Source organism: Opisthocomus hoazin, chromosome 1, assembly GCF_030867145.1.
Source record: "Opisthocomus hoazin isolate bOpiHoa1 chromosome 1, bOpiHoa1.hap1, whole genome shotgun sequence".
NCBI classification, from domain to species: domain Eukaryota; kingdom Metazoa; phylum Chordata; class Aves; order Opisthocomiformes; family Opisthocomidae; genus Opisthocomus; species Opisthocomus hoazin.
In genome coordinates this window covers 136,581,645-136,609,211 of record NC_134414.1, presented here as the reverse complement: position 1 = coordinate 136,609,211, position 27,567 = coordinate 136,581,645, and the positions used below count along the sequence as shown (strand labels likewise).

Here is a 27,567-nt window from a genome sequence, read left to right as displayed (position 1 = left end):
CGGGTTACTGACTGCTCTCCAGGCACAGCAGGATGCTCTGGGACGAGAGGGTCCTCATCCCTGCAGGGATAACAACACAACTCACCTTAACTACGGGCTTTCTGCCCTCACTCATGCCTCTCTGGACTGCCGTTCCCACCTGCCCCACTGCACAAACCCTTCCTCGGTGCGTTCCCGTAGCACAGGCTTTCCCACCTCCAGACTAAACACCCAGGCGTTCTCCCGGAGCCCTGACACCCTGGCTGTAGCCGTGTGACAACGCCAAGTGACAGCCGGAGGGACCCCGCAGCCCTCAGAGAGCTGCAGAGCTGCTGGGGACGAGGTCTCGGTCCCACCTCTGCTGGGTGAGGAACAAGAGGTGATGCAGATGCACGCATCCCGCACATGCACGCATCCGTATTTGTTGCCACACAAATGTCAACACCCCCAGAGCTTTGACTTTTTTTTTGAGAGCTAAACCCAGCAGGAAAACCGAAGCACGCACAAAGTGGCCATTTCTTGTTAGCGCTGTTTACAAGGAGCTTAGTAACGAGCAGGAGTCAGTGGGGCAACCCAAGCGCCTTCTGTCAGCCTTGGGAGGAACCAGAAATTCGGCCCCTAGCTCCTGTTTCTGCGTGAACGGTCGGGTTCCCGCCCCTCTCCCCTCCCTTCCCGCTGTGAGATTTTTCAGTTTATGATCCTGGTTCTACAGAGGCAGAGGCCAGATTGGTAAGTCCAGTCTAAGAGGCTTGCATGTTTGAAAAGAGATCAGACTTCCAGAAATATTGAGATACGGGGGACCTTCATCACAGCCACTGTGAGCTGCTGATGCTCTGCAACTTCGGGTGCTGCTTCTAGTGCCAAAACACAGATTTAATCCATGTTAGGGCCTCCAGCTTTCAGACTGCTGGCCGCCAGGGCTGGGCCTCGGTCTCTCAGGGCTTTCCAAGGGGCTTTTTCATTCTCCTTTGAACGTGGCAATAAGAAGGCTCTTAGCTCCTTCACCCGCTCCAGACGTTACCTTCGGCCCCATCAGCAGCTCCAGGTCCGGGACGGATGCCCAACACGTCGGTCTTTGGTGCCCAGGCTGGAAAAGGCTTTCCAGAGCGCGGTGTGTTAGGCTCCCTGGGGAAGGGCACATCCCTCCGTGTTCCCTTGGAGGAGGACGGGAAGAGAGGAGCGGTCCTACTGCAGCTTCCCCATTTTCTCATCTTGGACGTCAGTCAAACCCAGTAAAAGGGGGTGGGAGCTGCTGCCAGAACCGGTGGCCGCAGACTGGGTGCTTTTGCCGGGCCGGGGAACTAACGGGTCTGTGGCACAGCGCGTTGAACAGGGCCGCGCAAACCTCTCCGCTCCCGTTGTGACCAAGGCCGCGTCTGCTCGGCGGCTCTGCAGGTTTGGGAATGGGCAGGAGTGAGGAACGAGCCCCGTTCGTGCCGAGGCCTGGCAGAGCCGGATAATGAGGCAAACAGAGGCGTTCAAAGAGAGAAAACCTGCGCGGCCTCTCGCCTTGCCGCAGACATTCCGGTAGTGCCCGGCACGCTGCCGCGGGCGGGGACGGAGACGCTGGTGCCGGAGCAGAGCTTTTGGCCTTCGGAGCTGGGGGGGATCAACCCGGGGAAACGGAGCGGCCGCAGCGCGGAGAGCGGGCAAGCGGTGAGCGAGGGGAGGGAGGCGGGGGCCGCCGAGGGTCCGCACGGCGCGGAGCGCTGCCCGGGCGGGCATGCCCGCTGCGGTACTCACCCTGCCTGCCGCCGGCCGCGGGGCTGGCACCAGCAGGGCCGGCCGCCCTCGCCTTTACTCAGCTTCTCCGGCCGGTTCTGCCACAGAACGCCGGGGTTTTTGTGCTGCCTCAGCTGCGGGCAGGGCCCGGGCAGGACGGCCGGGAGCGGGGCATCGCCGCGGGGCAGCCGGTCGGGCCGTGCGGCGAACGGGACGCGGCGTCGGGGCCGGGTCAGGCGGGGCCGGGGGGCGGTGGGCTGTGTCAGGGGACCCCGCTGCGGGACGGGACGGGGGTGTTTGGGGAGGGGGGGACACTGCTGTTGTGTGGAGCAGTCGCGATGACAAACGGCGGGGGGGGAAGGCGCCGGCGTGAGGCGCGGTCCGACCCCCCGGGTCCCGTCCCCCCCCGGCGGACAAGTTTCGCCCCGGGTCGGGGGGAGAGGGGGGCCGGGGCCCCGCCGGGCGGGAGGAGCGCGACCGCGCCGGCCCCTCCCCGCCGCCCGCCTCCGCCGGGCCGGGCCGCTGCGGGGCGGCAGCCGGCGCGGAGCTCCGCGTCCCCCGGCGGCGGGGAGGGGGGGTTGCTGCTCCCGCCCGCTCCCGCCCGCTCCCGCCCGCTCCCGCACCCAGCCCGGCACGTTCGCAGGTGGGTCGGGGTCTCGGAGGGGTCGGGGAGGGGGGTGGCGATGGCGGGCCCGGGCCGGTGTCCCGCAGCTCCCTGGGAAACGCCGTCCCCAGCCCTGCGAGCCGGCGGCGGGGGGAGGCGGCTGCGGGAGCCGGAGCCTGCCCGGCGCTTCGTCTTGCGGGGCGCGGGGACGTGAGGCTGCGGCGCGGGTGGGTTTGTCCCAGGCAGCCAGGCTGGGGCCCGGGCAGGCTGCCTGCCTCGCCGGGGGGATGGAGCGGAGGGGACCCGTCTGCCCCTCGGCGCTGGGTCCGCGGTCCGGGAGCTGCCGGTTCGGGGCGAGAGCCCCCCGGGAGGCGAGCCGCGGTCCCCTGCCTGCGGTCCTCCTGGGCTGCCGGGGCCGAGCATCCCGCAGCACCCCGGGCACGTCTCGGAGCCCTGCCCGGGCCTGGCTTTTCAGCTGCCCCACGGGTGTTCTGCGGCCGGAGCGGGGCAGGGAGGCGGCGGGGGAAGCCGGATCCCCGGTAACCGGGAGCTGTCAGCGCTGGGTCGCAGCCGGCGCTTCTTACGCGTCCGGGATGTGTCGGCAGCATCGCCTCAGCCGCCTGGTGACCCCGCTCTTGTTGCCGAGTCCTCTGCTCGTACAGTTCGCGAGTAAAGGCTTTCCACGCAGACTCCTTGCTCCTCCGGTTCTGGAGTTGCACCTCTCACCCCTGAGCGAGTCCTGCCGCCGTCTGCAGAGAGCCCCGGCCGGTGGACCTCACGGAAACCTTGCTGTGGCCCTGTCCCTTGACGGGGCGGTTGCTTCGCCCAGCGAAGGGGCGAGAAGCCCGAGCAAGGGTCCGCAGGGTGCAGCTCGGCAGCCTGCAGTACCAGGGAGGTGATGGATGATGGATGATGTCCTGTGGACATCTCCGGCTTTCAGAGCTGTGAATTAAACCTGACTCCTAGGGGGAAATATTGCTTACTGCTCGGTCAGCTGGGGCAAGGCGAAAGGAGCTGTGGGGCTCTGTTCTGCCTCCTGTTTTGGGGATGCAGTATGTCACTTGGTTTCCAAAGTCTTGCCAAATTTAAAAGAAAAAAAAAAAAAGAAACAAAAAAGGTGCCGACCTTGTTAGGATTAGCAGCTGTCCCCATGCTCGCGGCTGCCCAGCTTTGCAACCCAGCCTCCCTAGCCCTGCTGGTGAGCACACGAGCTGGGGCTGCGGGGGCTGCGTGGGGCTGGTGTCTGATTGCATGAACTGCGCCTTTCTGCCAGCTTGTGAAATGGAGAGCTCTTGAGGGCATAGGCTCGATCTGAGATGTAACCTTATTAAAATATCCTCTCTGTGGCCTCTTCCTCCTCCATGTTTGATAGCTCAGCAGCCAACAGCTTCAGTGGGGGTGAGCGTCTGCTTTTTTAATTAAGTCATACACACCTCAACCACAAGGTAGATCTCTCTTGTGAATCAAAATACTAAATCATCAGGCTTTTTTACCTCTTATTCATGGCAGCTCTGTAGAGATGATGCAGTTAAGAGTGGAAAAAATTGCAGGCTACACCTTCCCGTAAAGCTGTTTAGCCCGTTGCAGTTCGTCAGGCTGGTGCAAACACCCTGAAGGCAGCGGGAGCTGACGGTGTGAGGGATGCTGGAGCTGGCAGTGGTGCTCGGGGCTGAGCCTCGTCTCAGAGCAGCGTTATCGGGGGGCACACACGAAGCAGGTGGTAGTGGCGTTCGATAGGAACGGCCTGGAAAAAAGGCCTTTTTTTGAAGGAGGTCGTGTCTGCGGCTGGAGGGAAGCACAAGAGGACCATATAGGCAGCAGAGGCAACATGGATGGGCTGGAACCCCAGGCTCTGAGCACTGAGAGCTGTCGATGCTGTGCTGGGACGCTGTCACGGTGCCTGGAGTCAGCGTCCCAGTGGGCAAGTGACACAGCCACAATGGGGTGTCCTGCAGCATCCTCGTCCTGTGACAAGGTGCCAGCCTCCGTGGGGCAGGGATGCAGGAGTGATCCCTGGCAGGGGTCCCGGATTGACCAGCACCGGTGACAGGGCCTCGCCGCTTGCCCCACAGCAGCTGCCTGGGATGCAGGGATGGCAAAATGCGAAGCAGATGCTTGGGGATTTTTGCGTGCCCCCAGAGTTTCTCCTCCTTGGGTATGCCAGGCAGCCTGGAGGGCAGCAGCCGTGTTTCTGTGGGCACTGGGCATGGTGGCCACACAGTCTGGCCCTACAACCAGCCCGGGCTATTTCCGATGAAGGTGCCGTTCGGAGTGGAAATGGCCATGTGTTATTGCCACCCCTTTTTTGGATCATCCGCCATGGTGCTTGGGATAGCGACCCTCCTGCCCTGGGGCTTGAGGACAAATGGGGAGGTTGTCCTGTGGAGGCAGAACAGCACCTATGGGTGCGGACTCCCAGTAATAAATGAAACGATTGCTAAAGTTGTTATGGAATAATGAAACCTCAAGATTTTGCCCAAAGTGGTGAAAAACCTCTGCTTGGCCTCATTGTTCATGCAGTGCGGCTGCTGGGGTGTTACAGGCGGCAACCTGCAGCTGGGGGGCAAGGCTTGGGCAGGGGCGAGGGCTGAGGAGCAGCACCGCATCTTCTCAGGGCTGTGCTTGGGGCATGTCCCCTGCCCCATTTCTGGTGGAGCAGCGGCGCCTGCCTTAGCCCTGAGTGGTGAGGCTGCCGTCTAGCAGCAGAGATCCTGCTGCCTCTCTCATTCACTGCGGAAAGGTGGGCTTCCACCTGGGAGTACCAGCGGTGCCACTCACATTCGGTGGGAAGGAGCTTTCCAAGGAGTTTCTGGCAGTTTCCCGCTGTGGCTGGGCACTGTGCAGGGAGCCCTGCCAAGCTGCCTGGCACGAGTGGGGATCAGCTCAGCACGAAGGGTGGTGAGGTCTCAACCCCTGTGCTCCCCGGTGCTTCAGGGAGGCAGAAACCTGGAGGTTTACGCTCGTTTCATCCACGTGCTGCCCAGCTGCTGCTACGGCCGGGCACGTGGGAGGGCTCAGGTCATCGCGTGGCACAGGATTGCTCGGTGGCAGCTCCAGGCATCCGGCTCTGCTCCCGATCAGCTCTGGTCGCGCTGGTCTCATCTGTGGCAAGCTCCCCCAGGCTCTCAGTATTTCTTCCCAGTTTTCCTTCCTTTGAGCATCTCCAACTAGTCTGTCTCTATTTCTCCCATGCCTGTCATTGTATAGCAATTAGAGAGTTAAAAGCCTTATCAGCTCCCTGGTGGGAGATTGGTGAGTCGGCTCCTCGCAGGACGGCGTGGTGGTTCAAAAAAGTCAAGACATTTTTGGCATGGAGGTGTCTTTGAATTCGAAATATAAACCAGAGAACTGACAAGAGCTGGGTGGATATTTAAGCTGCATTTAAGAAGTTACAAAGACTAGACACAGAGCTGAACGCGACAGCCCGGTGCTGTCCTCCCGAGCTGAGGCACCCGCAGCGGACAGATGTGCAGCGCTGGGGTCGTCGGTGAGATCGGTGCTCAGAAGCGATTGCCGTTGTGATCATGGGAGATGCTATCAGAAATGGACAGGAGGCTTCAAATTGCGACTAGCTTCAGTCAAGACGGAATTTCAGGTACCAGAGTCACCCGGTGAGCTCCCTCTGTGTTGGGAGACAGAAGCAGCTTGTCCCGCATCTCCTGCCTTGCGTGCAGCGAGGTCCTGCAGCTCCTGATGGTTATTGCCCATACCCTAGGCTGGGGATGCTGCCTGGGTGGGGAGATGACCCGGTCTGGGCCTCGTGATGTGACCCATCACGTGGCTGTGCGGGGAGCTAGCTGGCTGTCTGCTAGGGATGAAGATATCCGCGAGGCCTGGAGGTTCCTCTGGAAATCCCAGGGGCAAGAGCAGGATGGAGCAAGAGCGTGGCGCGGCCCCCAAGAAGTCGGGTGATAGCTTTGCAGCTTCCTGGTGTTCCCAGGGATTGAGGCTTTGTAACCCAGGTTTTAGGATTACGTGATGAGCAGAGTTTCTTGGTTTTCATTCTTTTTCCTTTTGTGTTTGTAGGGGAGAATGTGAAAACTTAGATGCTGAAGTTTTAAATATAAATTAAAAATAAGCTTCAGATATGCTGTGCATTTTAACTCGTGATTTTTAACTAGGTCTGTTGGAGGGGGGTGGGTTGCAGTAAGCTTAGCTTGTGATTTTTTGGATCGCCTTGGGGTTGGCAATATTGCAGGTTTCTCAGGTCAAACAAGAAGGGATCTTGTTGGACAAGAAGAGCAGAAGGGGAAAGCAGGAGCCTGTCTCAGAAGTGCCAGCGTTTTCTGAATTGCAAAACTCCATCTCGTGTTGTTCATCTCGCTGGAACAGTTATCTGGACAACTTGCCATTTTAAGTGTGCGGCCTGGTGTCCTGCCTAGCTGGGGCTGGTGCCCACCAGCAGACCTCCATCTCCCATCAGCAGTGGTAGCACCAGCACAGACCTGCCATGGCTGAGTCGAGGTCCTCCTGCTCCCCTCCTGAGGCAGCAGGAGTGGCTCTGCTCTCTGCACATCGCTCCTTGCCGCCTGGTTGTTCTCTGTCTCTCTGGCATGCCGAAAAGCCGTGGGTCACAGCTGGCTGCACAGCCATCTTCCCAAGAGGTTCTTCCCAACAGATGTGCTTCTCCAGATGTGCTCTGCTCTTCCCTGGCAGAGGTGCACGTGTACTATTTCTCTGTCGGGGCTGATATGAGCAGACAGGATCGTAGGGCTCATGAAAACTGGCACATTTCTGAATGCAATTGTTCTGTTGTCTGCGATTTGATGTCTTCGGTTTTCTACCTTTTGATTCACTGAGCCGTGACATCGCCTTGTTCTTTGGGAAGAAGGCTCTCAACGCTAGATCAAAAGGAACCCGTTGGGGTGAAATGTTTATTCTGCCTGCTCTGGGCCCATACATGCTGTGTCAATTTTTCAGCTTCTTTAAGTTTTTAGTTTTTTTCCTCTCCTTTTTCAAAAGAAAGGTTTTGAAAGGAAGAAGAAACTTTGAGAGGTTCAAGATGTGCATTTAGATGTCATCACCTGCATCTTTTCTGAGGGATATTTATGCATTAGTCTACAGTTGCTCAGCGTTGGTAGATAAGGAATCTTGGATCTTAAAGGATCTAAAGAAACAGGTTTTCCAGCCCTGAAGATCAACCATTGAGATGACCACAAATTGCTTTTATCTGAATATTGTTTTTAACAGTCAGTGCTTCCTTTTTACATTAGAAGATGATGGTGCTAATAGTTTTCATGTGGTCCAGTCACTTGTTTCCTATCAACTTTAGGCTTGTTGGATCATGTCCACGCCCACACTGGTGCTCAGCCATGGCCAAATGCTAGCCGCTGTGGCCCAGCCAGCCAGCAGGTGCAACACCACAGAGACCAAGGGCAGCAAGGGTAGGAGAACAAGGCAAGAAGAGCCGGCGGGCTGAGCAAGGGCTTTACTTCACCTGACACTGTGACTGCTTCCATGGGTGTGCAGGCTGTCAGAAACTGCTCTCATGGTGTTTCCTCATGTCTGTTGTTTGAAAATCAAATGACAGTACATTCCACTTACAGTTGGCATCACCCTCTGGCTTCCCTTTTCGCTCTGTGATGTTCCAGCTGACAGGAGCACGAGGAGGTGTTCATGCCCTCAGCCTTTCCCTTCCTCTTTCTAGGAGCTGAATTTTCTTCTGAAATTACACAAATGGGAGCCAAATGTTTCTGGAATGACAAGCACAGAAAATGAGAACTAACTCTTCTTGGGTGATGATGGGATTGAGAGCAGCCCTGTGCAGAAGGTCTTGGGGGTACTGGTGGACGAAGAACTTGACTTGACGTGGCGGTGTGCGCTTGCAGCCCAGAAGGCCAGCCACATCCTGGGCTGCATCAAGAGAAGGGTGGCCAGCAGGTCAAGGGAGGTGATTCTGCCCCTCTGCTCCATTCTGGTGAGACCCCACCTGGAGTCCTGCATCTAGCTCTGGGGCCCTCAGCACAGGAAAGACATGGGGCTATTGGAGCGAGTCCAGAGGAGGGCCACGAAAATGATCAGAGGGCTGGAACACTTCCCCTGTGAGGAAAGGCTGAGAGAGTTGAGGCTCTTCAGCCTGGAGAAGAGAAGGCTCCGGGGAGACCTTACAGCAGCCTGCCAGTACCTGAAGGGGGCTTATAAGAAAGACAGAGAAAAGCTTTTTCCCAAGGCCTGTATTGACAGGACAAGAGGAGGCAGTTTTAAACTGAAAGAGGGTAGATTTGGGTTGGACATAGGGAACAAATTTTTTATGATGAGGGTGGTGAGGCACCAGAGAAGTTGTGGCTGCCACCTCCCTGGAAGTGTTCAAGGCCAGGCTGGATGGAGCTCTGAGCAACCTGGTCTAGTGGAAGATGTCCCTGCCCATGGCAGGGGGGTTGGGCTAGATGATCTTTGAAAGTCCCTTCCAACTCAAACCATTCTGCGATTCTGCTTCGGAAGTGATCCACCAGAACTGTTGGGCATTTTGGCCTTAAAAAAAAACAAACCAAACCCCCAAACCCCCCACAAATCTTTGCCCTCCAGAGACCTTTACATTTTATGGATGTGTTTTGATACCTGTGTTGCTATCTGTCCCCCCAACCACCGCCCAACCTCACCCTGAAGGGCAGTGACCCCCCACAGCACCGGTCCACCTTGGATGCTCTCCAGGCCACGGAGCAGCGTTCCTGATGGCTCTCATGACAGGCAGGAGCTGGGCTGGAATGCCTGTTGCCTTTCGGCGACAACCACACTAGGGCTTGCTTTATTGCATACTAATGAGCGCTAATTAGCCTCGTCTTGTTACCAACGTTGCGTGGGAGCCATTTGCAGAGTAGTGGGGTGGGGGCTGGGGAGGCCCCAAGGGGCTCCTGCCCTCTGCCAAGTGGTGGCTTCCCAGGGGGATGAACTGATGCTCCTTGTGGAAACGTCTCTATTTGTGAGCCATGGGAGGGCTGTGTCTGCTGGCCTCGCACCAGCCTTGGTGGTGGCCCACCTCGCTCCCCCTCTGACATGGCAGGGGGTTACAAGGGGTTATAAGGAGGCTCCTGGTCCTTAAACACAGCTGGGGGCTTGGGGAGGGGACGAGCCCTTTGGGAGGGTGGGCAGCACTCGGCTGCAGGTCTTCTCGGCGTCAGAGGTTCAGTGCCCCTCTGCTACCCCGTCCCCAGGCACGGCACACAGCCCCAGTGCACGCGGTGCCATTTACCAGTGTGATCCTTGGACGGCTCACCTGGAGCCTGTCTCCTGCTCCCCGCTGACCTTCTGCTGTTGTTGCAGTACTTGGCGTTCGCTGCAGCGGCTGGGTATCTCCTGCAGCGGCTGGGTATCTCCTGCAGCGGCTGGGTGTCTCCTGCAGCGGCTGGGTGTCTCCTGCAGTGGCTGGGTATCTCCTGCAGCCGTACCTCTTGTCTGATAGCTCAACCTGCACGATCAAGGGCAGGGAAGCCTCCAGAGGGTGGTCCTGCTACAGCGGAAATGCCGCCATGGTTTGCTGCAGGCTAAAGAGAGAGGGAGGCTCGATGGAGCTGGCGTGCACCAACGCTCTTGGAAAAAACCTCTATGGTGTGTGGAAAATCAGAACTCTGGCTAATTGTGATCTTGTGTTTGTAGGGCGCAGGCGGGACGGCATCCAGAGCCGCGGCACGTCAGGGCTTCTGCCAGCGGGAGAGTTGCGGTTGTTGCTTCAGAGGTGGCTCTGCTAATTTTGGGTGAGTGACCCGCTGACCCTGACGTTTTTGGGCTGGGACTTGTAAACGACTTCTCTAACGCTGAAAATCAGTTTGTGAACAATGCCTGCAGCTTTTCTGGTGTTTGAATCCTGACTATCCTCTGTGAAGAAGAGCAAGTTTCAGACCAGGTCCTGGTGACCACGCTTCATTTTAATTTACTCTTTCTTTGCTTGCATGAGTTTTTTCACAGAAAGGACCGATGAGGAGAGGGGGTCAAAGCGTCGGGAGTAGCATCAGGGAGGGATGGAGCACCGGCCGGGCGCAGGGTGTGAACGCAGGGGATGCTCGGCCGGGGAGTAACCCCCCGGAGCACGTTAATGGATAATTTTTTTACTCCCACCTGTTGTTAGGAGCAAATAGGGAGTGAGCTATTGCTCTTCCTCCCCAGCTGCGAACGACGGAGACTTGCTTATGGTCGTGCGCTGGAAGCTAATTAAAACCAGTGACAATGGTAATTGAGTAAGGATGCTTGAGGATAAGTATGACCTCATGTCTAAAATGGTAATGAGGCCTATTATAATCCCCACCAAAAAGAGAAATGAAAGAGGGAGCAGAGGCAAAGGTGGTGTGAGGGGAGCGGGCGCAGGCGGGGACAATACCTGGCAGCCGGAGCGCTGGGAGGGACGGGGAGCCACCGAGGTGCTGGGCTTTTAAATCTCCTTAATAAACAGCCCGCTCTTCGGCGAGCCAGGCTGCCGCTCCGGCCGAGCCAGCCAGAACCCTCCGGCACACGTGTCGCTCAGGCGTGCTCCTCCCCTGCTCGCCCAGGCCAGGGTTTAGGTCCCATCAGGCGATGGCAACACTCGTTGCTGTTTGTTGTTGTCTTCTCTTGCTGGTTCTTCGCTGGAAGAAGGGAAGGCACCAGCAAACCGGCAGTGGCTGCCGGAGCAGGGGGGAAGCCTGCAAAGATACGCCCTGAAATTGCACCAGAGCGGGAAAAGGCATTGGCAGAGGAAAGCTGTGGCGAGCTCGGGGTGCCGCGCTCCAGCTTGGACTGACATGGCACCCGGTTTCGGCTCTGTGACTGGGGCGTAGGGGCTGGGGCCGCCATGACCCTGGTATTGTTGGTTTGCAGGGTGGCATAGCAAGGCTCGTGGTGCTCCGCAGGGACCCGCGCCCTATACTGACTCGCCTCGCCGCAGAGGACACCCCGAGAGACGCCGGGAGGTGGGCGCTCCCCGTCTTAGCTCTGGATGTGCACCGCGTTGCTTTGGGTAAGCTCAGCCCTGGGCTGCCAGACCCCTTCCCTACGCCCTGCTGACAGGGGTTGATCCGGCGTATGCCAAAGGCGGCTTCTCGCTGGAGAAAGCCAACCCTCATCGTTCTGGCAGGGGCGAAGGCACGGCTGGATGACGGCTGAGGATGTGCTATGGAGCCGGGATTCAACTGCTCTGAGCTCTGTGATGGCAGCTCCAGTTTCGGCAGCCAGGAGCAGCAGCGTCGGGCGCTGCAGGAGCTCTGCACTGTCACAGTGGTGCGTACGGAGGCGGGGCAGTGATCTGGGGCATGAGGTCTGCTCCGCAGAGGTGGATTTGGGGGCGGGGGATGGAGAGGGGGGCACAGGGGCGCAGCCGCCAAGCAATCCCCCGGTCCAGCCGGAGGCTGCGCGCTGTCACCTCCTGGGATGGCCTCCAGGACGAGCCCTGCCTAGGTGACACCCAGCAGTTAGGCAGAAGGTGAGGAAGCAGCCACGACAGCCAAGTCGTGTCGAGCAGCCCTGCCGTGTGTTGGCCGGCGTGACAGCTGCTTAGGAGTGGCCTGGGATGGCCTCCTCTGCCCTTGACCTGTCCCATCCCCTGGAACTTCAAAGTGCCTTTCAAATATGAATAGAGCAGGATTTAATTAAAAGTCATCACCTATAGTAAATGGTACCTCCCCACCACCACTAAGCCAGCAGAAATCACACCGGGATGCACTTAGTTGCAGCTGGTTCCACGTGAGGCTGCTGGATGGACCAGTGAGGCTTGGTCTGCTCAGCTCTCCACCATGTCCTGCACGACCACGGGCCTTTAATTAGAAAACCGTAAGCTGCTTGGCTCCCCTGGCTCTGGCAGCTGCCTCACAATTAATGTTCCCCCTGCTAGGGCCAGGATTTACTCCACTCAGCAGCAAATGAAATGCTCCATCAACTTCAAGTAGCGTCAACATCCAGGGAAGCAGCGGTCAAGGGCAGGGGGGATGTTGGGAAAGGAAAGCTGAAGACCACGAATGTGTATCTGATCCCTGGGTGGCTGCTGGGAAGAGGGTGCTGTCATGCTTCTGGCGGCAGCAGCCAGAGGTGGGAAGATACTGCTGGTGGATGCAGCTGGGATTGAAGTGTGGGAGCCCCGGGATGCTGAGTCCGCCCTGCTCACCTTACTGGGAAAGGCCGGGTGTTACCCTCGTACTGGCCCCAAGTAGCCCTGTCAGCCCCTCTGAGCTCCAGGCAGGTGGGAAGATGGCCCTGATTTGTGCTGAATGATGGGGTTTTCGCACAGCGAGTCCTAGGGTAAGGTGAGGGGACCGAGCTGGCTGACCATCTCCACTGCCTGGTATGGTCTTCATTTCCCAGAGAGCCAAAAGGCTCCCCAGGGGCTGAGGAGAGAGAAGAGGAGATGGGGAGCAGTTTGCAGGAGGGAGATGAATATCTCCCCAGGGATCCCTTTGCGCTGTTGCAAAGCGGGGCTGGGCTGTGAGTGCAGCTGTACCCCAGTGTGACGCAGCAGCAGCGTCGGCTCTCGGCTGGCTGACTGCCCCAGCCAGGGGTTTGCCTCACCCAGCAGCCCTGCGACCAGCACGGCACCAGCATGTGAGCCGCCAGCAGTCCGTGGATCAGCCGTGCTCGTGTGGTGGTGACACATTTTTGTTTAAAGAATTAAGCATTGGCTTTAATTCTCCAAGCTGTGCCTGGTTCTTGCTCGCCCAGTGGAGATGGAGCGCGGCTGGGGAAGAGGGAGACAAGGTATCGGCCCAAAACGACTGCCTTACTTCTGCCTGCGGATTTATTTCTAACAAGGCTGGAAGCAGAAACAGCTCAGACCTTGAAGAAAGAATTGGGAGTTTGGGGCAGTGGCAGCTGTCTGGAAAATAGTCTTCTGCCACAGAAATTGCGTGCAGGTGGACTGGAATACCTGAGAAAGGACTTAGTACCAGAGAAGTTGGTGAGGAGGTGTGTGGTCCCAGCCCAGCCCCTCTCCTCCTCCTCCTCGCCCTTAAAGGGGATGCACCAGCAGTTAGGTAAATTTAATGCTTTTTTTGAAGAAATAAAAAAAGAGATGTCAGTAACATGCAGACATAGCATGTGTGAACGAACCCACACATGCACACCCTGTTAAAAATGCTGGAGTATTTTAGATCGGCAGCAGAAATAGATTTCTTTTTTCACGTAGGATCATTTTATCCATCCTATGTTAATAGGGAGATAGCAAAGAATATTTTTAAATGAAGATTTCAAAGCATACGGTCACTTGTGTGCAAGGAGAGAGGTGCCTCCATCATTCCTGCTTTGGGAGTGTCCCTCAAAAGCCAGTTCTCAGCTGATGTCTGCCTAGGACCAAGTTAGTTTCCAGCCTGCTGGGAGACGGGTGGAGCCCAGCTCGGTGTGTCACTGCATAACGCGTCTGAAAAACGCTGTCCCATTCCCTTTTCTGTGTTTTCTGCACCGACTGGCAGCTCTGCTGCTGGCTCCCAGTCACGTCAGCCAGCTGGTTGGTTATCTGCTGCATGTAGGGGTGAGGGTGGGAGACAAGGGTGCCCTACCCAACTTTCCAAAGAAGCGTGCTACAAACTAGGGTACCATGAGGCCTTTCTCCAGAGATTTCTTTCTGGAGAAGGACAGTGGGGAGCCATCGCCCGTTTTCCCCTCTCCCACGACCAGGGCTGCCTGAGGTTTATGAGTCACTTGTGCGGCTTCATTACATATTTGGCTAGTTGGCCGTCAGAAGAGGGCTCCTGTGCTGCCCGCTCTTCCTGTGTGCTCAGCAAGTGGCAGAGTACGTGTCCTGTCTACACACGTCTCCTTAGCCCTGCCAACGGGTCTTGGTCTAGTGCCAGGGTGTCTGCTCACAAGGAGGGGTTCGGGAGATGTGGTTTTGAGTCCTTTACAGAATCACAGAATGTCCGGGGTTGGAAGGGACCTCTGTAGGTCATCTAGTCCAACCCTCCTGCCGAAGCAGGGTCACCTACAGCAGGCTGCACAGGACCTTGTCCAGGCGGGTCTTGAATATCTCCAGAGAAGGAGACTCCACAGCCTCCCTGGGCAGCCTGTTCCAGTGCTCTGTCACCCTCAGAGGGAAGAAATTCTTCCTCATGTTCAGACGGAACTTCCTGTGCCTCAGTTTGTGCCCATTGCCCCTTGTCCTGTCGCTGGGCACCACTGAAAAGAGTCTGGCCCCATCCTCCTGACACCCACCCTTGAGATATTTATAGGCATTTATAAGGCTTTATAAGGCTTTCTGGCTGAGCAGGAGCACCCGTGGGAATGACCACGCCAGCGATGTCCTCATCCCTTTTTACCTTCCCCAGACATCTTCTGACCGCACTGGGAAGAGCTCCCCATCCTTCTCTGCTGCTCTCCTGGGAGTTGCGTGGACATTCCTGACCGGAGGAGTCCTGCTAGCACTCTTCTTTCTTGTTTTCACAATTCGCTTCAGGAAAAACAGGTAAGGGCTTCCCTCTTCTGCCACGAGAGCTCCCCAGAGCTGGGGCAGCGGCGTTGGGCCCCTGCAGGGCCAGGCTCTGAGCTGGTGGCCGGCTAAGGATGAGGAGGGTGCAAGCCTGAAGGAGCAGCACAGGGCAAGCAAGGGCAATGCCAGGGATTTTGCAGCTTTCTCCATCACACCCAGTGTTGATCACTGGTGGAGACAGTCCTGCTTGGACTGCTCCCTTCCTCCTCAAGTCAGGGAGCTGTGAACGAGTCAGAGCATGGATGCCCTCCGGCGTAGCACAGACAGCAGTGCATGGTCTCATCCCGAGGTGCTATTCAGTAAAACCATCAACAGGAGTGAGCAGAAAGAGACCTGGTCTCTTTATCCCCTCCACAGTCCTGAGAGCACCACTTTGAGCAGCGTAGCTCCATGAGCAAAGCCATCGTGCTCTCCACAGTGCGTGCACATCCTTCCTGCTGTTGGGCCACTCGTAGTTTGAAGATACTGCTAACCGTTGTTGATCTTGGTGGTTGTGCATATGGGTGGCGAACATGGTCTCCATTGGTGAGAGAAGCTGGTGGTGAAGTGCAGGCTTTTCTTGGTGCTGGTCAGTCTGCACAAAGGGTGTAAAAAGTCCTGCTCCCCTGAATGCAGCATAAATAATCAAGCAAAAGGCTCAGCTGCTCCTTGTAGCTCCAACTGTCTCTGCCAGCGCTTAGCCTTTCTCGGCAATTCTGGATGTCTCACCTGCCTCCTTGCCACCTTCTCCTCAGTCTCGCTGGTCTCTCAACTGCTTCCCCTTGTAGAGATACGTCCCTCTCCCAAGCTTCAGCTGGCAAAGCCTTTGCACTCCATTTGCCTTGGTTTTGCAGAGAGGCACAGCTGTGTGCAGCCCGGGCTGCTGCCGTTCCAGTTCTCTGGTGGTGGTAACTTCGTGCTGCTTATAGCTGCCGGACAGTCAGGAGGGCCCTGCTCGGAAGGGTTTGGTCTTCAGCCCTGTGCCCGCTGCGGTGCGGTAGCTGCATGACCTGCAGCCCGGTCTCAGGCACTTGATTTACTGAAGCAGAGTGGTGCTGAGTTCGGTGGCCGCCTGAATCGATGACCGGATTGTTTAGGCCCCTGAAGATATTCTCAGGGTGAAGCTGTAATGAATGTGCGTTATTTATGTGCACTGCAGCAAATAAATACGGGTCTGCCTGCTGAACCTGGGAGGGCAAAGACGACCTTTCTCTGCGCGCAGCTGGGAGGGTGAGCTGATGAGTATCTTTCCCCAGGGGCTGAGGCATGGCGAGAAAGGCAGGGAGGGAGAGAGCCAGGGCGAATCCCGGGCTCTGCGTCTGCGAGGCAGCAAGCCAGGAAGCAGCTCAAGGGTGGAGAAATGCAATGACTTAGCAGCAGATCGAAGGGAGGGAGCTATGCAGGGGGGTGGCAGGAGCTGCAGCTTTCGCTCGATGGGCTTGCTGGAGAAGGGTGACAGGTCGGGAGAGATCAGTGAGTCGATTCTCCCCTCCTTGAATACAGTTACAGGATTATGAGTGACGGGGTGAAATTACAGAGGGGAAGCTGTAACCTGAACGTTGCTGGCAGCTTCCTGAAGTTGAGACTGTGCTGAGGGTGGAGGTAGCTCCTCAAAGGAAGCAGCAGTGGGAAGAGCCTGTTCCTGGAGGCATTTGTAGCTGCTGTACCCAAAGCTCACTGCTGGGGACGGTCACCCTGGGCTGCGTCGGTGAGCTTTTCCACTTCTGCCCCTTTACAGCAGAGGACAGTGGAGGAAGATGTTGGCCTTGAAGCTGGGGGGCTGAGCTGGGCGCTGTGCTGCGTGCCGCCTGCGTGACCGCGGGGCATCGCTTCCCTGGCTCTGTGCCGCTGCGGGGCTGTGCGGCCCCAGAGCGTGCTGGCACCGCTGCACAGCTTTGCCTGCCTGGCACGGGCACCGGTAGCAGAGAGACCCGGCTGTGCTGACCCTGTCTGCTTCGCTGCCTAAAGCCCATGGCTTCCCACGGTTTTGTCCATGAAGATGGTGGCTTAAGCTGCCTCACAGATGCTTTTCTGCACTGCAGGTCCATGCAGGGGGCAGGGGTGCCGTGGGGCAAACCTGGTTCCATCCGTTCCGGGGAGAAGGGATCTTGGTGTCCCACAGGAGTGTCAGGGTAGGGCAAAATTAATACTTTAAAGATAGTGAAGCAGTCCAGCAGTGCAGGAGAGGGGACGGGGTATGCACCATGGAGCAATGGCTGAGCTTTCGGAGGAGCTGTGAACAGCAGGGGCTGGGGGACGACACAGTGTGTCAGCATTCCTTATGGCCATCATCATCCCTGTGAGGGGACCTTGTTCCTGTGCTGCCAGGTCATGATGCTCAATAACTGTCACCGCCTTCCCTGCTTTGTTTCCTGGAGGATCGTGAAGATGTCCAGCCCCAATCTGAACATTGTGACCCTGCTGGGCAGTGGCTTGACTTACACTAGTGCTTACCTCTTTGGGATTCAGGAGCAGAGCCTGCCGTCCGGAGACTCGGTGGAAAAGCTTATTCAGGTGAGCAGGGGGTTTGCTGGGACGAGTGCCTTCAGGCATGCACACGCGTGTATGTCCATGCATGTTTGCACGTGCTCTCCCTCTTCGCTGAAGTCTGTCACCACCTCGGTGCTGGGCACACTCGGCCGGGCTGTGGTTTCCACGCACACAAAATGCAGCCAGATGCTTTCTGTCTGAACAGGCTTCGCGGTTTGTGCAGACCACAGCCACTCCAGGGGGGACGCACGGCAGGTCCCTGGGGAGAGGGCAGCCTCAGGCAGGCAGCCTGGTGGGCTTGGGGAGGTGCAGTAGGGAGAGGGGAGCCTAAAGGGAGATGGGACCCTCCGCACAGCCACTGCCCGGCGCGGCAGAGGTGCCGCGAGGTTGCAGGCGAGTTTTTTGGCTGCGAAGCAGATCTTTGTCAAAACGCTGACCTGTGTGACGAACCCCCGTGTCCTGACCTGGGGCAGCCGCCCTGCCAGACCGGGGACTGGGCATGCACCCAGGTGGGAGAGTGGGACATGGGAGAGAGCACACCCTGCTGTCCTGGTCAGCCGCCGGGCTGAGGGCACGGAGGTGCCAGCGAGTGATTTATTGGTGCTGGGACCCTCCATGCCCCTGCCGCTTGCAAGCTGCCTGGCTCTCCCTGCCTGCTCCTCCGACAAGAGCCTCTTGGGGTGGGGAGGAAAAGGCAGGCAGCAGGCAAGCCTGCAGAGGAGTGCGTGCCTTTTTTAATTTATTTCACTCTGTGGTCAGCTTTCTAGTATCCGATATGACCCTCCAGAAGCCAGAAGGCCATAGGCACATCCCCACATCCCCACCCGTCTTTGCTGCATCCCCAGGCGGGAGGGTGCGGGGTGTCCCTGCAAACCCCACGGGTGCCCCTTCAGCCCCCTCGCTCTGCCCCCCGGCAGGTGCGGCTCTGCCTGCTGTGCGTGGGGACCTCCCTGGTGTTTGGCCCCGTCCTGGGGAAAAGCTGGCGACTCTACAAGGTGTTCACCCAGCGGGTGCCGGACAAGCGAGTGGTGAGTACACAGCACCCAGGGCGGGGGAGAAAACTCCCTGAGGGGGGCAAACACCAGCAAGTCCCAAACCGGTGCGGGATAGTAGATAAAACCAGCACATGACAGTGATGGGTGCCACAGTCACAGGTCTGGTTTCACATCTAGCTGGGCACGGGCTGCTCATTTGTTCCTGCGCAATGAGGCAGGAGCTTTTCCACTCCACAGGCAAGCAGGTGCCCTGCCAGGCTGCCTGTTCCCCTGTCTTGTTCTCATTTTACATCGGCCACATGCCTTCATTACGCTACACACCGGTGTTTGTGTCAGGTCTGGGCTAATTATTTTTGTGGGATGAAAATAAACCAGGTATCCTCAAGGGTGTCTGATGTAGGGCCATCCCTGGATGCATCTGATCTCGTCTTGAAGGGAGGGAGGGAGTGCTGGGTACTCCTCTGCAGCACTGAAGGAAGGGGATACAGCAGCTGGGAGGGAAATGGGAGATGCCTCTATGAATTTGTGCATGTAACAGTGCACTTACGGCTTTCAGTGGCCACCTTCCAATGGTGAAAAAAGTAGGTCTTGGATGAAAGGTGAGATGAGAGGGTTTGCAGGGGAACCGTGCACCAGCAAGGACTCCCATTCCTGAGGCGCCGGGATCTGTGTTCAACTTGCAAAATGATAATCATACCAGCTTTTTTTCCTCACCCTTTTTGTCTCTGCTTGTGATAGGGGCATAAGGGGTGATACTCTTGTTTTGGAAGGGCTGTTTTCTGTCATAGCATGTAACAGCTAGCCACTCTGTTGGGGAGGGTTTATACCTGGCCCCAAGCCTGATTAGGTCTCCAAGAGTTTGGGAGCTGGAGACAGAGATCCTGTGGCCGACTTGGATGTAGGTGAGCCACGGGACTCCGCTCTGGGGGAAGTATTAGGATGGACATGTCCCTTGGAAGAAATAACCAGAAAGAGACCCAAGGCGATGGAGGCTGCTGGTGTCCATTTGCCCCCCATGGTAATGCTTACTTCTTGCGTGTTTGCAGATTATCAAAGACCTCCAGTTGCTGGCGATGGTGGCGGTGTTGGTGCTGGCGGACGCCATGTTGCTCTTGACGTGGGTATTTTCTGATCCAGTCCAGTGTTTCCGAAGCCTCAGCGTCTCACTGCGGGTAAAGGGATGAGGAGGGGCAGTGGAGGGTTGTGCCGTGTCCTGTCTGATCTCTGTGGATAAAGTTGGTGGATGGTTAGGTGGTTGAAAGTGCTGTTTAAAAAAAAAAACAGAAAGAAAAACAAGCCAGAAAGTCTTCTGGGTGCTCTGGGTTGGGTTTATGTCTGGTCTATTACAGAGATGAGGGTCTGCTGCAAGATTTCCAGGTCTGTGTAGGTCACCTTGGCGACACAGGAGAGGTATCTGCAGATGCTTTAAAGAAGGATTTAACCAGCCCTGTTGGCAGCAGAGTGCCAAAATCTTCCTCGCTTTAACCCTCTGCCTCTGGCAGCACCATCTTTGGCCTTTCCTTCTAGGAATTTACAGAGGAGACCTGCTCAGATGTGTACATCTGTCTGCCCGTCGGTCCGTGCCTGCTCCCGGGCCGGGGCAGCAGCCTTCACGTCTGCCTTCCCCTTGCCTCCTAGGCGACAGAGAAAGGCATGACCTGCTCAGTCAGCCGGGTGCAGTCCTGCGCATCTCTCTATTCCGATCTTTGGCTCGTTCTCATTTTAGGGTTTAAGGTACGTAGCCGCTTTATTGATTCTAGCATTGTATCCCGCCTCCTCCCAGTCTCACAGCCGAAATTGTTAAGCAGCATTCGTAGTTTTGCTGCCCTCCCAAGCAACAGGCCAACTGCAGATTCTGGCTACTCCTGTTCGTCTTGAAAGCCCTCCCACATCCAGTCCTTCCCATCTTGGTGTTTTCTTGCATTCCCTGGTAAAAGCCCTGTTAGCCACTTTTTCCCTGCCTCACCATCTCTTTTACGTACACCGTGCACATACTGTCTCTCTAGTTCTCTCCCTGCAACCCCCCACACCCGATCTATATCTTTTCTTAATACTTGTGTCTTACTGTTTTCTGAAGCACACTTTTGCCATAAAGCCTCAGATGACCGTGTACTCGCTATGTGGCCCAGCCCCTGAGTCCTCTGACTCCAAATCAAGGAGCTGCTGATGACAAGTGCTTGGTGCATATCTTTACAGGATGCGTATCAGCTTAATTATACCACTGAGGTACACTTTCACTGGTCTAGCTTTGCACGTGGCCCTTCTTATTCCAGAAGGGTTAGTTATACTGATATAACTATGTAGGTATAATTATCGCTGTAATTATCTGTGGTCTCATGTGTCTCTGGGTTGGCAGAGGCTGGACGCATTTCAGAAAGCTGATGTTGATGAAGCTTGTGAGATCACAGCCTTTCTTTGGGAATGGCTCCATCTCTGTGTGCAGTACAGGCAGTTCCTTTCTGACTCACTGTAATGTAATACTCCTTGACCACTTACCCAAAATCGTAGGAAAAAGAGCAGAAAGAGGCCTCATGACACAGCCAAGTCCTTCTTCCCCCTACACTTAATTTTTTAAGACATTAGTCTAGCCTGTCCTTAAAAGTCCTTTGGTGCCAAGGACTGCAGGTGTTCCCTGGGCTTTCAGTGCTGTGTCTCCACCTCTGATTTTGTCTGCAGTTTGTGTTAGCGTTTAGAGAGGTAATGCTTTTGCCTACAGCTCCTACAAACTGCGCTTTGGAATAAAACATCCCCTTTACCAGTCCCACGTACTCTTCGTTAGCGTTGCGTTGAACCTGACCCTGATACTATCTACCTGCTGGGGGTCATGGAGTTATTTCTTTAATGGTTTCTCTGGAGTTAATCTGGATTTACACTGATGTGGGAGTAGGCTCTATCTCTGCGTGTGCTTAGCACTTGTTATCTTCCACTGCGTTGATGTGCTTAGCCGTTTGTGGAGCCACTCAGTGTATTATCCTGGTTTTACTGGCACAGAGCAATGAGCAGAAATGACTGGCCAAGGACATGCCTGGAATTAGGAGCAAAGTCCTCTGCTCATAAAACAAACAAAAAACTTAGTCCTGTGCTTACTGAAAGTCCTAGTTTGGCAGAGGGCAGTGCTGTTGTCTGTGTCCCAGATAGACTATATCAGTTTTAAATGGGACTTCGGTGCTGGTTTTTTCTCTTGCTCGGGGATTAGGAGTTGGCTTGCCTTTGGGCTGTGCATTTGGAGGTGCCCCGTGGTGAATGTGGCTGTGATCCAGTGCAGATCCTACAAAGCAGGGTCGGGCAGCAACCTAATTCTCAGCGAGGCAGATATCACTGTTACACCCCCTCCTTGAAAATTCGTGGTGCTCTGAAGTTGGGAGTCTCACCGAAGACCGTGGACGTGAACCTCTCTTGCCTGTAAGAGTGTCCCTCCAGACCCTAACCCTGGCAGTGGCTGTTGCGGTCATCAAGCAACCACAGCACGGAAGGGTCCAGAAGGGTCTACAGAACATCTGTAGATGCCCAGATGACAGATTAATGTCTCTTAGTAAGAGGCCGACAGTGGGACTTACTGGGCAACACAGAAATAATGTAGGAGTCATGTTCCCTGTATTCTGGGTCCTTGCAGGAGCAGGGATTTAGTTAGATTCCATTTCCAAATGACCCTGAAGGCAGACCATTCCCTGCACTACAAAGGCGGGCAAAAAGTACTGGGTGTTTCCTGCCAGCGTGCCCTGGGGAAGGAGGGGTTCAGCCTGCCGGGTAGCTTTATCCTGAGCACGCTGGGAAGGTGCGCGCGGGCAGCACGGTGAGGAAGCCTGCTCTGAAACAGCTGTCCTATGCCAGGGGAGGGAGGGCCTCTGGGTGCAGGGCACTTACTTCTCTAGCCCCTTTCGCCCCAGCTAGAGACAGGCAGGACATGGCGGAGAGAAGGGAGAAGAATTGCACCCGGTAGTTTCCTGGATTTCCATTTAAAGAGGCACCGAGTACATCCTCTTCCCTCCAGTCTAAGCCTCCGCTTCTTCTGCCTTGCTTTTTCCTTCTGAACGTCCTTCTGAGTCTCCTTCCTGCTCCTTCAGAGGTAGGTCGTTGCGCCTTGATGGCACCCCACCGCCATGTCCCCGCAAGGACCTCCATCTCGTGTCTGTCCGTCTTTGCTGCTCCTGCTCCCTGATGCCCAAGGGCAGGTTTTCACGGCTTGCCTCTCCTGGCCATGCCCTGCTCCATGGCGTCGCCTGACGACCGGACCCTCAGCTCCCCACACCCCTCCGTCAGGACCCCCACGGCCCGCCGGCACCTTTGCTCCTGCCCTGTCTCCCCAGCCCTGCTCTGGACCTGCAGCAGTGTGCCGGGTGTTTGCTGTGGCATCACCACCACGTGCTGGAGGTCCGCATTATAGATCAAAGAGCATTAATTAGGATTGTGCTAAGTGTATCAGAGCTCACTGGGCTTGGTGCGAGGTGGGGGCTAACACCATCAGGCTGTAATTTTCCACACTCTGGAAACGTCTTCTTTTCTGCTTCCAGAGTATCCTTCTGCTGTACGGGACCTACTTGGCCGGTCTGACTGACAATGTCAGCTCCCCACCAGTCAACCAGTCCTTGACGCTTATCGTCGGGGTCAACCTCGTTTTCCTGGCTGCCGGCACCGTCTGCTTAGTTCACCGTTTCTTCCGTGCTTGGCACAACTTGCTGTTTGGCTTTACCTCTGGAGGCATCTTCGTGTGTACAACGACGATCAACTGCTTCATCTTTGTCCCACAGGTACGCTGCCACCTCTGTCCTGCCCACCTGGTGGGAAATGGACACATTTTTGGAGCTGAACAACAGGAGCTGTGTGGGCCAAGCACTTACTTTCCTGCTTCTTTTCCCAAATGTTTGGACTTGCTTGCATAGCTCATCCTCCAAGCCCCAATGGCTCTGCTTCCCCAAGCAGGTCCCCCGAGTCCCCAAGGAGGGCAGGCACATTGCAGAGCTGTTCAGAAACCCTCCTTCAAGAGGGTGCTACGGGTGACAGCCACACAGAGGGCTGCCCTCCTCCTCCTCCTTCATGTGGGTGGTGAGATCGGTCCTTCGTGCAGTTCTCGTCTCCTCATACCCCATGTGCCTGCTCCTGATGAGGGTTCCTGCCCATGGCAGGGATGGAGCTGGGTTCTGGCCATCCAGATGCCCTCGCCAGGCTCAGAGGCTGCTTGGCTGCTGGTGGTTCCCAGGGGAGGCTGTCTTCCTCTGCGCTCTTGGAGAAGGAAGCTGGGCTTTGCTGCAAGTGAGGGGGAGGATGCAGAGATGTTTGAAGGAAGCGTTTTGTGGCGAGGAGAGGCTCTTCTGCTTCCTGTGTCCTCCAGGAGCAAGCTGATGTGCCTAGCCACGATGTTAGTGGGAAAAACGCTCCCATTGTTACAGGGAGAGGAAACAGTTGTTTACTCAGTTTAATGTTTGGAGGGATGTTTGGGCTCAAGGAAATGCCGTGAGAAAGGGAGGAAGAGGTAAAGCTGAAGAAAGAGCACATCTGTGCAAGAGAGGGCTCGGGGGATCTCACCAATGTGCTGATGGGAGTGGACTAGGGAGGGGGGAGCCAGGTTCTTCTCAGAGGTGGCCACTGACAGGACCAGGGACAATGGGCACAAACCAAAACACAGGAAATTCTATTTAAGCATCAGAAAACGGGTTTGTTTTTTTTTTCTGTGAAAGTTGTAAAACACTGGAGCAGGTTGCCCAGAGAGGTTGTGGAGTAGCTGTCCTTTGAGATGTTCAAGACCCAGCTGGACACGGTCCTTGGCAGCCTGCTCCAGCTGACCTTACTTGAGCAGGGTGGCTGGACTAGATGGTTTCCAGAGGTCCCCTCCTACCTCAGTTGACGCAGTGTAACTGGAGAACCCCAACCCGCTAAACAAGCAGCCCTGGGGAGCAGGATCCAAACCTCCTCTGACAAGCACCAAGCCTGCTGGCGATGCTCTGCCAAGCGCGAGGTCTCCCAGAGTGAGCGCGGAGGAGCTGACGAACCGCACTTGCACTCTGCCTGTACCATTTTTCTACTGTAGCCTGGGGGCCTTGAACATTTTATTTAACTTGGATCTTTTAATTCATCAACTTGTTTTCTTTAATGGGCTTGCTCTTCTATTGCTCATCTGAGATCGATCAGCAGCTGGAGCTGGGCTGCACAAGGCTTCCACGCATACAGTAGATGAGAAAACAGACACTAAGCGTTGCTGGTTTTCAGCTCGTCACCGGTGATACGGGATAAGGAGGCGTGTGTGACACTGTCTTTGTCTGTCATAGAGTTAGGGAGGGGGGAGGAGAGGGAGGGGGCTTTTACGGCATGTTTAGAGGCTGCAGCGTGGGCAGGCACTGACCCTCTCTGGGTTAAAAGCTGGAGCCAGGGACAGGGTAGGGCCCAGGCGGGTGGGAGGCTCCAAGTGACACTGCAGCCCCTCGCCCAGCCGCCTCTCGCTGCCCATCTCTGCTCCTCCATCACAGCCCGCCTTTGTCTCCCCTCTCCATCCCTTTGTCTCCTTCACGCTCGAGCTGCGCTGGCCTCCCGCCGCGTCGGCAGGGGCTGTGCGTGCCGCGCCGATGACGCCTGCTTCTACCCCCCAGCTCAAGCAGTGGAAAGCCTTTGAAGAAGAAAGCCAAACCGTGAGCCACATGGCAAAATATTTCACCAGCCCGAGCAGGAGCTGCCGCTCGGTGTACAGCGAGGAGCAGCTCTACCAGCTGATGGGGGAGAAAAACTCCATGAAGCAGCTGCTCACCGAGGTACGGGCTCTGCCGGCCCTGCTCATCCGTGCCAGCTTCTCCCCTTGCCTTTTGTGGGCCAAAGGCTTTACAGGGTGGGAAGCCTTTCCTTACAGCCCGGTCCTCACGGGTGCTCCTGCTCCGACGGGAAGAGCTGCTGTGTTTTGTCGCATCACTCTGCACCCCAAAGTGCCAAAATCTAGGCATGATCCAGTGGGTTTCCAAAAAACACGGAGGGAGAAGAGCCGGAGAGTCTGGTTCCCACAGCCCAGTCAAACACGGTTAATTTAGAGGGGATATGCCCTCTCCTGGGAAAGCCCCCAGCCTCCTGCTCCCTCACCCCCACTGCATGGGTGGGAGCACCCCAGCTCGGCGAGCCGCCTGCCCCCGTGCCCCCCTTCCCGCACCCACGTCTGGGGGGGCTCTGGGATGCTGCGGGTCACACACGCTGCCAGCGTGGCTCTCGCAGCCCCGCTGCTCAGAGCACCTCTCCGTGCGGGGAGGGACGGTTCGTTTTCCGGCAGCGCCTTTTTCCAACTCGGTGGCTTTTTTTGTGCCCTCCGCCCGCCCGGCCCTTGACAGGCGTATTTGTTTAACACAGAAAAACGCCGTGATCGAAAGCCTGCAGGAGCAAGTGAGCAGCGCCAAGGAGAAGCTGATGAGGCTGATGTCTGCGGAGAGCGGCTGCGACCCCCGCGCACCGGCGCCGGCTCCCCTCGCCCGGAGCGGGGACGCGGTGGGGGACCGCTGCCCCCCGGATCCGGAGCGGGACGGGTGGCAGCCTCCCCGCTTGCTGGGTACGCCGCCTCTTCGCAGCGATGCTCAGGACCTGTGGAAACACGTGAGCCACGAGCCCGTTTGCTCTCGGGCGCTGCTTTTTGACATGGGGGACGGCATCGAATGCGGCCTGAAAGGTGCCCGGGAGTGCGGGGCACCGGCGGGGCAGGAGCAGCCTCCGGAGCAGCTGCCGGGCCGGGACATCTCCGCTGGCGTGGCCTGGGAGTCGTCCCCCAAAGTCAGCTACGTGAGCAGCGAGAAGCTGCGGGAAATCTTGCAAGAGCTGAGCCTGGATGGGAAAACCTACAGCACGGCTTTATGGGGAGGGTCCCCGTGCCACAGCCAGAGCCCCCCAGGCGAGCAGGGAGGAACATGGGGGGCCCAGGATGGCTACCCGGGTGTCCGCACGCCCCTCAGCCCCTACCTGGCGAGGCGGCGGCGGAGGATCTGCTTCCCCGGACATGTCTCCCCTCGTGCCAGCCGCAGGGTGAAGGAGATGGGCGGCTGGGGCCGTGGGGAGTCCTCCTTGGGGAGGGAAGGGGAGATGGCTGGCGGAGGGCTCCTTCACCCTCCAGCCATCCCTGGGCAGGTCTGCCTCCAGCCAGAGGGATGCCCAGGGTGGCCGGAGTCCCAGGGCGCTTCCCCGTGCATCCCGCGGGAGCAGCGGCGGCGGCAGGGCACCCCGAGGGGACCCGCCGAGCCCTCCCTGCGCTCGCTGTACTACTACCCAGACTCTGACTCCAGCAGCAGCAGCAGCAGCTCCGAGGAAATGTTTCATGGCTGCCACCGGCCCTGCTGCGAGGTCTGCTTCCAGAGCCCGCGCGGCTCCCTGGGCAGCAGCAGCACGGACACGGACACGGACACAGAGCCCAGCAGCTGCGCGGGCCATCGGACAGAGCACCACGGCAGGCCCCAGCCCATGGTGAATTTCAAAGAAGATCTGAAGCCCACCTTTGTGTGACTGGGAGCACCCCTGCGCCGAAGGCAAGTGCCCTCCCGCCCCTGAAATGCTGCATGTTTGCAGCGATGCTAAAGCCACGCGTCCCACCGAGGGATGCGTCTTGCTCTGGCATCTGTGGGTCGGGAGTAAATCTTGCCTCGCTCTGGGTTGCGGTGTCAGCCCCAGCCTGGTCAGCGGTGACTGCAGACCGTGTTTGGCCGAGAGGTGGTTGGCAGCACTCGGAGAGGTGGCTGTGGTTTTGTCCTGGCTATTCCGGGCAGCTGCCTGCGCCCCACAGATACCCGGCACGTCTGCCTGTCCCGGTACCAGCAGCAGAAAGGCTGGGGCTGGGTGTCCTGCAAGAGCCCCAACCTTTGTCATCGCGAAGGGCTTTCCCTGTGAGAGCCGGGTGATTCACACCAGAGAGAAGCAGCACCATGTCTCAGAAACAGATGTGGCTTCTTGCACGTAGCAGACAGACAGACAGACAGAAGACTCCTTCCCCCCGAGGCTGCCGATGGAGAGCCTCCCACCGGCATCACACCCAGCTGGAGATGGGAGACGGCCAGACACCAGGAGCAGCAGCTTCAGGCTGCCCCTCGCCTGGGGCATACTGCTCCCTGGCAAGGCCAGGACCTCCAAGGACCTCGGAGTAGAGGGTGCATGGGAGACTTTTGGGGTTTGGTTCTTTTTGGTAGCATCTGAGTGAGAAAATGGAGTCCAAAGGTGATGTCCCTGGAGGTGTCTTTGCATTTGGTGTAGTTCTGTTGCACGGTCGCAGGTGAGACTCGGGTCAGCACTGAAGGGAAAGACAAGCTAGCAATCGTAAAAGAGGATCTGAAAAGGTTTTTCCTTTTTTGCATTGTTTTTCTGGGGCTTGTGCCCTTCTGTATATCTTTTTATGGACGGTGTAGTCTGGAGTGAGGTTTGTTTAAATTAATACAGTCTGTTTAATTTTTATTTTAGAAATACCAAGAACAGTAAAT

The 27,567-nt window shown here is 57.0% G+C and overlaps 1 protein-coding gene across 3 annotated transcripts; it reads left to right on the top strand.

Moving 5' to 3' along the window:
• The first annotated feature begins 1,548 nt into the window (after positions 1–1,548).
• On the top strand, positions 1,549–27,567 carry GPR156 (G protein-coupled receptor 156). Of its 3 annotated transcripts, none has more exons than XM_075437327.1 (12): positions 1,549–1,635; positions 9,899–9,996; positions 11,093–11,231; positions 11,349–11,491; positions 14,521–14,657; positions 17,039–17,174; positions 18,068–18,178; positions 19,192–19,317; positions 19,784–19,879; positions 22,657–22,893; positions 24,727–24,885; positions 25,466–27,567. In XM_075437327.1, exons 4-12 carry the CDS (start codon positions 11,387–11,389, stop codon positions 26,600–26,602), a joined length of 2,244 nt encoding a protein of 747 aa, XP_075293442.1. In that variant the 5' UTR covers positions 1,549–1,635; positions 9,899–9,996; positions 11,093–11,231; positions 11,349–11,386; the 3' UTR covers positions 26,603–27,567. The 3 variants fall into 3 exon arrangements, with proteins under 3 accessions (XP_075293442.1, XP_075293435.1, XP_075293450.1); XM_075437320.1 differs by lacking the exon at positions 1,549–1,635 and adding an exon at positions 2,226–2,344; XM_075437335.1 differs by lacking the exon at positions 1,549–1,635 and adding an exon at positions 8,205–8,222.

Bases quoted from the DNA above. Each gene is read 5' to 3' on its own strand.
- GPR156 (XM_075437327.1), top strand. From the start codon at position 11,387: ATGGAGCCGGGATTCAACTGCTCTGAGCTCTGTGATGGCAGCTCCAGT. The intron at 19,880-22,656 runs GTACGTAGCCGC...TTCTGCTTCCAG, and splicing joins TTCTCATTTTAGGGTTTAAG to AGTATCCTTCTGCTGTACGG. The intron at 22,894-24,726 runs GTACGCTGCCAC...TCTACCCCCCAG, and splicing joins GCTTCATCTTTGTCCCACAG to CTCAAGCAGTGGAAAGCCTT.